Genomic DNA, 11952 nt, shown 5'->3' with positions numbered 1-11952 from the left:
GGGGCAGGTGTCCCTGAAATTCTGAGGTTAAATCTTCCACATTTTAACCAGGACAGGGGTTCCTTTTTTTTGCCCCAGGGGATAGGTTGCACTGTGAAGAGTTCAGGGGTCTCTGGTCCGAAAAACAGGAATGAAAAATTGGGAACGTTTGTTCGCATTAAGTTACAGTGGATGGGGTTTCCCTTATCCAAACTGTTTAATATCACTTCTTCATTCTTATCACTGGTAGAGCTAAAAAGCACTTCCACCACGTATGGCCCCTGTGGGCACTCCCAAGAGTCCTGTAAGGGAGACAGCACAAGTGTTTTTATCCCACCCTTGTTTGGCTGAAGCAAAACCAAGAAGCAGAGAGAATAAGCAGCCAGTCACATAAATCTTAGAATTAAGACTTGAACCCAGGCCTTTCCTTTCCACGTAGAGCTCATTTCGTTTGTTCTCAAAAGAGATTTGTCCTAGAAAGTGACCCAGACCTTCGCCACATAGATTGTGGTCATCGCCAATGGCAAGCTCCATCCCTTTCTCTGTCCCCTTCCTCCCAGACCTTACAAGCCCTGAAACCCTTTACACTAAGGTGTCAGGGACTGGGTGTGTTCCTCATTTCAGGTCTGCATGTCTTCACCCAAAAGAATGATGAGCTTGCAAGAGTCAGTGGAAAAGAGATTTTTTTGGTCCTTTCCTTTGAAATTACACCATTGTAGATAACCAATGGCCTGGTTATGAGAAAACTGTTTTTCTCGCAGCCAGAATCCTAGAGAATATCTTTAGGGAGGTAGCAGGAACTGAGTGGGAAAGTTCAATGGGATGGCATGAACCCTCTTCCCACGAGGCTATAAACCCCACACTCTGACGAACTCTTTACGTTTGGTCATGGCTGAGTGGTTTATTCTATAGACTTCTGATGTTCCTGCCCTGATGAGATGCAGAATGCGGGCAGGGAGATGGAGAGTGAGTGGAGATAACCATCTGAGGCCCCTGACTGGCCCTAGCTTGGTGATTCCAACAGCTTTGGCCGTTTTGTCTTGTTTAATTTTGGCCCACAGTAGGTAACGGGGGCCTTGTCGGATCTCCTTGGTGCGGCCAGCACACAGTAGGTGTTCAGTCAATCTCAGCTGCTGCTACCTGTCTCGAGTCTCACTGCCTGTGCGGACCGGGCGGCCTCCAGCCCCTCGAGGGCGTGAGGCGTGGAACACAGCGGTCCTTCCCCGGGCAGCCAGCCCAGCGTTAACTTGCCTACCGGCGGATTACGCGCAGAGCTCTGGCGTCCGGGCAGCCTGATTTATTTCAGCCTGATACAGTCCACCTCTTCCGTGGCCGGCGTGCCGCTGGTTTTGAGGTCCAGGTCGGCGCTGGACTTGCTCCCGTGGTGCGCGGGCCGCCAGCGGAGCTGCATCATCCTCTTGAAGTACTTCACGGTGTTGTTCTTGACCGTCACGAAGCACACGGTGTTGATCATGCTGTTGCTCATGGCGATGCACTCGACCACGTAGAAGGCCGTGAGGTAGTGCTTCTCCTTGACGAACACGGCGGGGAAGAAGTCGCGCACGATGGTGAAGCCGTAGAAGGGCGCCCAGCACAGCACGTAGGCCGTGAGGATGCACATGAGCACCAGCACGGTCCTCCTGCGGCAGCGCAGCCGCTTCCGGATCTGCTCCGTCTGGAAGCCCGGCACCGCCTTGAACCAGAGCTCGCGGGAGACCCTGGCGTAGCACAGGGTCATGGTCACCACGGGGCCCACGAACTCCACGCCGAAGATGAACAGGAAGTAGGACCTGTAGTAGAGCTGCTGGTCCACCGGCCAGATCTGGCCGCAGAAGATCTTCTCCTGGTTTTTGACGATGAACAGGACCGTCTCCGTGGTGAAGTAGGCCGACGGGATGGCGATGAGGATGGACACCACCCAGACCAAAGCGATCAGGTAGGAGGCCGTTTGATAGTTCATCCGAGGTTTCAAGGGGTGAACGATGGCGAGATATCTGGGCGAGGGGGGCGGGGGAGGGGAGGAGAGCCATCAGTAATGAGGTGTGCTGGGAAACGTTGGTCGGGAACTGAGCCCAGACACGCTGCAAAAGCAGACAGAGTGGCACAACGAGGGTCCCCGGGTAATTATCCAGCTTCAACAGGCTTCATCTTATTTTAGCAACATCGTTTGTGGCATCTGGAGTAGTCCGTATTTAGTGGAAACTGCACAGGCTTTGGTCAAACAGGAGCAACAGATCCCAGCTTTGCCCCCCCCCCCCCCCCTCCCCCGGTTGGCTTTGTGCTCTGCAGTCAATCACTCAGCCTTTCTGAGATTTGTTTCTTCAAATGCAATATGAGATAAAGGGACACCTACCTTGCGGGGCTGCTCTAAGTATTCAATATGATAATGTGTAAAATGCTTCACATGCAGTAGGTGTTCAATGAATATACATGGCATTATTGTTATTAGTCCTGTGGATACCACCCTGGCTTTCCGTCTTGTCATTCTGCCCAAGAACCTAATCCTTTCAAAACTCTTCATTCCAAATATCTCATAGGTGAAAGGGGAAAGAAGGGCTCTGGAGCTCAGAGAGAGCTTCTCAGGGCAGTGGATTAGGGCTTTCTCTTTCTCCCCGTGCCTCCCCCCCTCCTAGGTGTCATCCTGCATTACAGAGCAGGAAGGAGAACAGGGGGTGGGCTTGGCATGGAATCTAAGGAATCTATCAAATGAGAGAAGTAAATGACGTGACCAATCCCACTGGGTGCAGGGACCAGAATGCAGGCTCCTGATACAAAGCTTTTACACCCACCTCCCTGGGCTGTCTCAAGCTCAGATGAGCTGTGTGAAGCTGCCTTGACATCATAAAGCCACAACACAGCATGAGGCTTTATCCTGCTCTTTCCAGTGAGCAACATGCCGGGGAAAGAGGTTGGAGCCCTTTGTGGGGTAGGCATGGGAAGGCAGTCAATACAGGCTGTTATTGAGCAAGGCTTCGCTGTAGGCAGCTGATGCTTATTCCTGCTGAAGAACCCCTGGAGCAGATGTGGTTCACCCAGGAGTGGGAGGGAGCTGGGATATTGATACACCAACCATCAAAGTCATTGGTGAGGGAGCCAGAGAAGGCCTTCAGACAAAGAAAGGCAGGTGTTGGCAAGTGGGAGTGGACAGGTGTGCACTGAAGTGATAGTAACAAGGGGATATGAGAGGGGCATCAACTGCATCTGCTACAATCTGATAAATGCACAATAGGTTGCTGGTCCTGCTGTGTGCCCAACCTATGTATATGAAAACAAAGTAGAAGAAGACACAGTCCTTGACCTCAGAGAGCTTCTCTTCTACCCAAAAACTAGAATAATCAAGTGATAGGTTAAGAACAACTTGAAGGAAGACAGAATCATTAGGTCAGTGATGTAGTCTGGGAATGCTTTACGAAGGTATTGAGATTCTGGCCACCTCCTACTCACCCTGTTGATGAAGGCGGGACTCTCCTGATGTAAATAGTATGAGATGACTGAACACACAACACCTGACACTGGGCAGATGAGATCAACAGCAGTTAACTACTCACATGTACTCACAGCCCAGGAAGAGGGACAGTGCCCACTACGCAGGAACATGTGGGAGTTGCACTCAGGGATAGAATGAACCAGCAGGGGCTGTGGGAAGCAGGCTTTATGGTGACAAGAGGATGAAGTGACCCTTGACTTCATGGGAGGATGTGATTGGCTTGTTTGAATAATTTTCCCAGCTGGAGGGGTGGGAAACCCATCAGGTTGAGGATTAGGGGTGCAGCTGGTCCAGCAGAGAGAGGAATAGCAGGCCAGGAGACTTTCCTGCTGGGTGGAGTGGTGTATCTGCCAAGAACAGAGGACCTCATGGCTAGGGACCTTGGGGACCCTGTGGGGTTCAAAGATGTCAAAACAGCACATGAAATTTCAGGCTTTACAACACAAGAGCTTAATAAATAGCACTCAGGTTTCTAAACCAATTGAAAAATAAGGCAAAATGACAAGAAAGATGGATGGCCAAACTCTCACTTTTGTTGTGATGACACTGGTATTGAATATTGAACATAGGGAACACTTCACACTCAGTTAGATAAACCTACAAACCCCGACACAGGTGGGTGGGAGAGACACAGGCCTCCCTGGGCACTTCAGTTTACTCCTTGGTAAAACATGCCTGTCCTACTATGTAGAAATATCAGAAGGGCTATCTACTAGCGTTTCTGGATGCCATAGCCAGAAGAAGAGCAAGGTTCATGTGCAGAGAACCTGGTTTCATAGAGACCCTAGGAGAGTGCAGATCTCAGGACACACGTCCAAGCAGAGAGATGGTAACCAAGACCTTGCAGATATCCCTCTTGCCAGTGGACAAGTTGTGGAAAACGATCAGTTTTAACAAAGACTATAGCCTCCAACATGCTTTATGTCTGTCTACCTTCTCTGAACCTGACAAGAAGCTGGAGAGGTTGTCAGCAAAGTTATTATTATGCCCATTTCACAGATGAAAACACTTAAGTCCCAGGAGCATAAGGGATTTATCCAAGTCTACAGCTTGGAACCCAGATGTTCTGAGTAACTCCTAGGCCAGTGTTCTTTCTTTTCTGATTTATTTGATGTCAACTCTGCATTTTGGGATATCTTTTATAATGAGGAAGATGTTATGGGATGAAAAAATATTAGAATTTAAGAGTTGATCACCGAATAGAGGTAGGAATGTAGAAATTCTCTTTGGCATTGGTTATCAAGATACTCTTCATGATGGAATTATATTGGAGGAGGGGGGCAAAGGGAAAGAGAGAAAGAGAGAGAGAGAGAGAGTCCTGAATTAGTTCTGCTTCCAGAGTCCTCTTGACCTAGCTGCACAGCATTTCCAGAACAGCCCTCCCCTTCGCATCTCAGGCTCTGCTTCCCTCACTCCAGTGGTCAGCTACATGCAAAAGAATGAAACCAGACCACTTTCATACACCATACACAAAAATAAATTTAAAATGGATTAAAGACCTCAGTGTGAGACCTGAAACCATAAAAAGTCCTAGAAGAGAGCACAGGCAGTAATCTCTCTGACATCGGCCATAGCAATATTTTTCCAGATATGTCTCCTGAGGCGAGGGAAACAACAGCAAAAATAAACTATTGGGACTACATCAAAATAAAAAGCTTTTGCACAGCAAAGGAAACAATCAACAAATCTAAAAGGCATCCTTTGGAATGGGAGAAGATATTTGCCAATGACATATCCAATAAAGGGTTAGTATCCAAAATATATAAAGAACTTACCAAACTCAACACTGAAACAACAAATAATCCAATTAAAAAATGGGCAGAAGACATGAACAGACATTTCTCCAAAGAAGGCATACAGATGGCCAACAGACACATGAAAAGATGCTCAACATCACTCATCATCAGGGAAATGCAAAGCAAAATCACAATGAGATATCACCTCGCACCTGACAGAATGGCTAAAATCAAAAACACAAGAAACAACAGGTGTTGGTGAAGATGTGGAGAAAAAGGAACCTTTATGCACCTTTGGTGAAAATGTACATTGGTTCTGCCACTGTGAAAAACAGTATGGAGATGCCTCAAAAAGTTAAAAATAGAACTACCCTATGATCCATCAATCCCACTACTGGTATTTACCCAAAGAACACATAAACACTAATTCAAAGGGACAAATGCACCCTTATATTTATAGCGGCATTATTCACAATAGCCAAATGATGGAAACAGCCCAAGTGTCCATCAATTGATGAATGGATAAAGAAGATTGGTGTATATATATACACATATATATGTTAACATATATTATGCACACACATGCGCATGAATGCACGCGTGCGCACACACACACACACTGGAATATTATTCAGCCATAAAAAACAATGAAATCTTGCCATTTGCAATGACATGGGTGGAGCTAGAGAGTATTATGCTAAGCGAAATAAGTCTGTCAGAGAAAGACAAATACCATATGATTTCACTCACACATGGAATTTAAGAAGCAAATGAGCAAAGGGGGAAAAAAGAGAATCAAACCGAGAGACAGAGTCTTAACAACGAACAAACCACCGGTGGTTACCGGAGGGGAGGAGGCTGGGGGGATGGGAGAAACAGGTGATGGGGATTAGGGCATGCACTTGTCGTGATGAGCACCAGGTGTTGTATGGAACTGTTGAATCACTATATTGTACACCTGAAACTACTATTACACTGTATGTTAACTAACTGGAATTCAAATAAAAACTTAAAAAAAAAGAAGAACAATGGTAACGTTTCCAGCCTGGGTGACTGGTGGACTGGAGCCGGGAAGCTGGTTCGGGGTGAAAAAGGAACCATTCTTCGTGTTGTAACTGGACGGTTGCTTCCTAAGAAACCCCAAGTTGCCCAAAACTCCCCAGCATGATAAAGACAAAGGTTTCAGTGCGACAAAGGGGAATGAGAATAGTGAAAACTCTCCCCTGCGTGAGCATCAGAATCCCTGAGGGAATTGAATAAAAATGCAGATTCCTGGGACCAAGCTCAAGGGATTCTTACTCAGTAGGGCTGGGGTGGGGCTGAGGGATCTGACTTTGTATCATTTGCCCTGGGCAATTCTGTACAGTTGGTTGACAGTTGCATTTTATAAACCCTGGTGTTAGGGCTGGAGAGCCTCAGAGCTGTAATAACAAAATGGTTTTTCCTGCTGGAATTATGTTACAAAAAGATAATGGTTCTTCTACCTCTGTGTGTATCTCATTATGGAAAATAATCAACTGGCTGATTAAAAAGAATGACAAACCTAAATAGCACCAAGAACAAGGAAAAAACTGATGAGTTCAAAGGAGACCAAAAAGAAGAAAGATGTTTTAAAAAACACATCATCAAAATGAGTTTCAGCATTCCACAGACCCAGAGGATGTTTCACCAACTGCCCCCCCGGAACAGAGCCACTGGTGGTCTGACACTGGCTTATAGCTGTTTACATAATTAAAACATGTGTAAGATTTGTCCTAAGCTGCTACTAGAAATTTTCTAAATTTTGTAAATTTATAATAGAGCAAGGACTTCTAGAACATCTCATGTACATGTATGCAAATGAGCACATGGATGTATACAAGAAAACAAAGGGGAGGATGTCCTTCTCTCTTTTCTACAAATAGGCCCTTACCTTATTTTAAAATCAGCTCTACAACAAAGCCGCCAGGAACAAGGGTACATTACTGTAGGATTCCGTTTTCATGAAGTTAAAAAACAGGCAACACTAAATTGTGCTGAGTGAAATCAGACGGGTGGGGTGGGAGGACTGGTACGGGGCATAAGGGAGTGGGAAATGTTCTAGATCTTGATTTGGGAAATGGTGGCAGGAAAAACTTGGTACATGTTCTCTTGACCGAAGTTGCCCTGGTGAAGTCTGCCGTGGCTTCTAAGTAATAAGCTGCCCAAACTTTCTGCTTTTGGCTTTTGTGTTTCGGGCTACTCGCGGTCAGGTGGCATGCCTATCTGCAGCAGAGGTGGTATCTGCAGGCATGGCCCAGAGCTGGGGGGCTCAGGTGCCTCGCTCTTGCCCATGTTTGGGGGGAACCTGAGCCACAAGTGGAGACGCCGGGTCTCCTCTTGCCCCGGAGAGATGAGCAGACACGCGAATCAGCAGCAGCGCCAACGTGTCAGAGCTGAAATGAGGGAAGGGGCAGCCTGGCCCGGCCCCCATCTTTACCCCCCGCCCCCCTTGCCCCAGCCCACATTGTCCTCACCTGTCGATAGCGATGGCCAGCAGGGCATTGGTGGAGACGTAGAGGGAGACGGTCCGCAGGTAGTTGACAGAGGCACAGAGCACGTGGCCGTGCTCCCAGGAGAGCTGGCGCACCACGTAGTAGTCCATCTCGAAGGGGCAGCAGATGATGGCCACCAGGAAGTCGGAGATGGCCAGGTTGGCGATGAGCAGGTTGGTGAGGTTGCGTAGCTTCTTATAGCGGGCGAGGGCAGCAATAAAGACGAAGTTGCCAACGCCGCAGACCAGCATGATGCCTGCCAGTGCCACACCGATGACGATCTTGGCAGCAAAGAAGGTCCGGGTCTTGGTCATGTCCTCATCCTCATCCAGAGGGAGGTCGTAGTCACCGTAGCTAAAGTTGAAGGGGAGGGGGGAGGTATGGTCTTGAGCTGGATTGAAGCTGGGCGCAAAACTAGTGTTTCCATTCTGGGCTGCCATGGCGAAGACTGCAGGTGGAGTGGTGTGGGGGTCTCAGCGGGCTGAGTTGGGGGTCCAGACCTTCTGCTGTCACGACTCACCCAGCCTAGCACCCTGCCCACATCCCTGAGGAGAGCCAACGCGCCATCCCGGACCCTGGAAGGAGACACAACCAGTGGGCACCCTGTAGGACAACGCCTGTGAGTATTCTCCCAGAGTTCCCCAAGTGTAGGCCAACCAGACCCAGTGACTCCCCTCAGACAGAACTACCCGGGGTACAGGGGAAAGGAGACATGAGATCTGGAAATTGGGAAATCTTCCACGGGCCGTCCGGTGGTCCTGGGCAAAGGATGAATTGGACTCTCCAAAGACATCCAAGAAGAACCTGCATCTTTGCCCTTTTCCCAGGGGCCAGGATCTGTGTTACTGCCCAGTCACACTCCCCTTCCCCACCATCAACTCCCGCAGGGTCTTCTCAAAGTTTCACAAGCCTGCTCCAGGCCGCTGGCCCAGGCTTCCACAGCAGTCACCAAGTTGCGCCATCTGTTGGTCAAGGACAATGAAGCCAGAGGACTGAGACACAGCCGGGTCTTTCCTCCAAAGCAGGGCACTGCTCCCTATGTCCTGACCAAACCTTGGATGTGGAAATCACCAAACCCATTTTCACATGGACAGGCTGAGTCATCTTGGGCCAGTGAGTTATACTGTCTGAGTCCCGGTCTTCCCGTAAACCAAATCCCTGCTGCCTAGCCCAGGGCCTGGCTCGTAGTAGGGACGGGACAGGAGTCTGTGGGATGAATGAATTAATGAGGATCTGCCCAGGATTGCGTAGGTGAAGGGGGCTATGGATGGGGTGGAATTCTGCTGCTACTCCTCTGGGCTTTGGGAACCAGATCTAAAAAGAAATGCTTTGTCTGTGTCTCCTCCCTGCTCCCACTCTTCTGATCAGCTCCCTGTCCCCTTCACCAGAACCCACCCGGTTCCCCACCAGAACCAGCCCTAACTGGGAGGCACCACATCCTGTCACCAAGCTGTTCATCCTCTGAAAGTGGTGGCCGCTCCATTTTAACCGAAAACAGCCCCCAAGAATGGGGGGTAGAACAAGGCGGGGGGCGGGGGGGAGAATGTGGTGTCAGTGAGGACCCAGGAGGGCCTGAGGGCTGCACTGTCCCTCATTGCCTGAGTCCTTTATGTACTCAGTACCTCAAGATGCCCATGGCAAAGGAAAATAAATTCTCTGAAGTACTGAGGGGACACCATTGGGTTCAAGGCGTCAGAGGGCCTCAGAACCCCCCCATCCCCAAACCCGCAGAATGAGGACCCCAGTCATCGAGCTGTGACCCGCCTCTCCCCGCTAAACACAACTGGAAACGACCCCAAGTGTGGGGGCCATGGGATGCTGGTAGCAAGAAGTGGACCAAACAGGACAGTGGGTTTGGCCCGGACCCGTCAGAGGAGGCGGAGAGCGAGGGACGGGAACCGTAGCAGCAGGGACAGCAGAAGCAGGGTGGCCGGGCCACTCCGACCTGCGGCGCGTCCGTCCGCGGCGCACCCGAGGGAAAGACCTCCGACAGATGAGGTCCTCCGTCCGGGTGGCTTCTCCCTCTCCCGCGAAGCCCCAATCCCCGCAGACAGCGCTCAGCCCGAGACGGGGAAGCGGGACTCGCGTCCTCTCGCCTTCCGCGCTGCGCGGCTCTCCAGTCCCCAGACCCTGGAGGAGAGGACGTGAGCCCGGGTGGCGCAGGTCCCGGCCCCATTTTTCGCGAATGCACTCCGTGCCCCAGACCAACCCGCTCCGGGAGCCCTCTCCCCTCCCCTCCCCTCCCCTCCCTTACTCACCCCCGGCGCGGCCGCGCGGTCCGGGAGGCGCCGCCCCGCAAGGGCGGGAATCGAGTCAGAAATTCAGGCTCAAAAAGCGAAGCGAGCGGGGCCTCCGGACGAGAAGAAAACTGGGAGTAGGGGCAGGATCCGGTGAGCCGGGAATTCTCCCGGAGAGGCTTCCCTTTTCAGCTTACCTTTCAACAAGACGCCCCCCTCCCATGCCCTCCCCTACAATTTGGAGCTCGCCCGCCCGCCCAGCACCCGCCGGCCCGGCCCCCTCCGCCCCTCCGCCGGCGCCCGCACGCCCCGGTCCCGGCTTCCCGTCGCCGGGTCCTGGCGGGCCCGTGGTGGGTGGCGGACTCTCCCGGCCCGAACTCCTCCACTTGGAGCCGGCCCGCGTGCCTCCCGAAAGGGGCGGGAGGCAAAGCCACCGGAATCCCCCCGAGAGAGAAGTGGGCGTCAGCGCCCCCAGCCCGGGCGACGCCCCCCACCGCACCAAGGGAGGCCCCGGACTGCGCAGAGCTCAGCACCTACCTGCCTGGGCGCCTCCTCCCGGCTCGCTCCGCTGCCCTGGCCGCTCGGTTGGGTCCTGGGGGCCCCCAACTTGCGCGTGCCGTGGCGCTGCGTACGGGGTGCTCTGCTTTCTTCCTTGCTCCCGCGCGCTCCCCCGCGCGTCGCGGTCTCTGTCTTCCCGCTGGAGTTGGCGCTCCGCCCCTGCAGTTGAGCACGGCGCCTCGGACCCGGCCCGGTGCGCCCCGCCCCGCGCTCGACCCCGCCCTGGCGTCCCCAGCCCGCCTCCCTCCGCTCAGTGGCCCAGGGTGGGCGCTGCGCTCCTGCACCTGGTGTGCCCCGGGCGCGGGGCGCGCGCACTTCTGACTGCGTTGGCGCGGATCCCCAGTCCGCCGGGTTGGCCGCTCGCAGGGGCTTCTGCGTCCTCGCACCCGAGTGTGAATGGGACTTCAGTAACTGGGGTTAGAGGGTGCGGATTCCGAGGAAGCGGCAAGGTCCTCAGTGCCCCGCCGAGGCGCCTCGCGGGGGTCGCCAAACCGAGAGTCCGGTCTTCGGCAGGAGCCCCGTGCTAGGGTCCGCTCCCGCACAAGGCTACTCCTTCAGGAGGAGGCTGGGGTACATTCCGTTGTGCCCGAGAACTGGTGCCGGGGAGACTTTGAGGGTGCAGAGTGGGCCCTTTGAGGTGGGTGGTGGTTGAGGAGGAGGCCCCCGGGGAGGAAGCTGGGGATCCCGGGCAGGTTGCCCTGCTGAAATCTCCTACCCTGAAGTCCTCACCAAAAGCCTGCGATATCCATATCCACCACTGCCAGATTCCTTGGCCTTTCAAAGACCATCCCAACTGGGCCTCCGCCTGTCTGGAGCCCTGTTTCCAGAGCCCTCCACCTTGCTTCCGCCAGGCTCTGATTTTAGGCAATTTCTCTTACTTCTCTGGTCCTTGGTTTTCTTACACAGATTGGGCAGATTCTTTTTTTTTTTTTTTTATTAAAGATTTTATTTATTTATTTGAGAGAGAGAATGAGATAGAGAGAGAGCATGAGAGGGGGGAGGGTCAGAGGGAGAAGCAGACTCCCCGGGAGCCCGATGCGGACTCGATCCCGGGACTCCAGGATCATGACCTGAGCCGAAGGCAGTCGCTTAACCAACTGAGCCACCCAGGCGCCCCAGATTGGGCAGATTCTTTATTCGGATTGGGAAGGAAGAAATAAAATGGTCTGTGTTGCAGATGGCATGATGTCTGTAGAAAATCCGAAGGAATTGACACACAAAAAAAACTTCTGGAACTAAGAAATGATTATAACAAAGTTTCAGGATACAAGGTTAATATTTAAAAGTCAAATGCTTTGGAGAGCCTGGCTGGCTCGGTTGGTTAAATGTTGGACTCTTGATTTCCACTCCGGTCATGATCTCAGGTTTGTGAGATGAAGCCCCCATGGGGTTGGAGGTGGAGCCTGCTTAAGATTCTCTCCCTTTCCCTCTGCCCTTCCCCC

General features: G+C 52.1%; 1 protein-coding gene across 4 annotated transcripts; it reads right to left on the bottom strand.

Annotated features, from left to right (window-relative positions):
- Positions 1-317: 317 nt before the first annotated feature.
- On the bottom strand, positions 318-10678 carry PROKR2 (prokineticin receptor 2). Of its 4 annotated transcripts, XM_035005880.1 has the most exons (4): positions 10490-10678; positions 9974-10083; positions 7698-8290; positions 318-1973 (listed from the first exon to the last, which is right to left on the bottom strand). In XM_035005880.1, the coding sequence occupies exons 3-4, from the start codon at positions 8153-8155 to the stop codon at positions 1277-1279; spliced, it is 1155 nt and encodes a 384-aa protein (XP_034861771.1). In that variant the 5' UTR covers positions 8156-8290; positions 9974-10083; positions 10490-10678; the 3' UTR covers positions 318-1276. The 4 variants fall into 4 exon arrangements, with proteins under 4 accessions (XP_034861771.1, XP_034861772.1, XP_034861770.1 ...); XM_035005881.1 differs by lacking the exon at positions 9974-10083; XM_035005879.1 differs by lacking the exon at positions 10490-10678 and having other exon boundaries at positions 9974-10142.
- Between the last annotated feature and the right edge of the window lie 1274 nt (positions 10679-11952).

Source organism: Mirounga leonina, unplaced genomic scaffold (genome assembly GCF_011800145.1).
Source record: "Mirounga leonina isolate KUSES-001 unplaced genomic scaffold, KU_Mleo_1.0 Mir_150, whole genome shotgun sequence".
NCBI lineage: Eukaryota > Metazoa > Chordata > Mammalia > Carnivora > Phocidae > Mirounga > Mirounga leonina.
This window is presented reverse-complemented; position numbering and strand designations above follow the sequence as displayed.

What these genes read in the sequence shown, in the direction of transcription:
- PROKR2 (XM_035005880.1), bottom strand. Translation starts at nt 8,155, where the DNA reads ATGGCAGCCCAGAATGGAAACACTAGTTTTGCGCCCAGCTTCAATCCA. An exon ending in CTGGCCATCGCTATCGACAG is followed by an intron (nt 1,974 to 7,697) that starts GTGAGGACAATG and finishes CCCCTCGCCCAG; the next exon opens with ATATCTCGCCATCGTTCACC.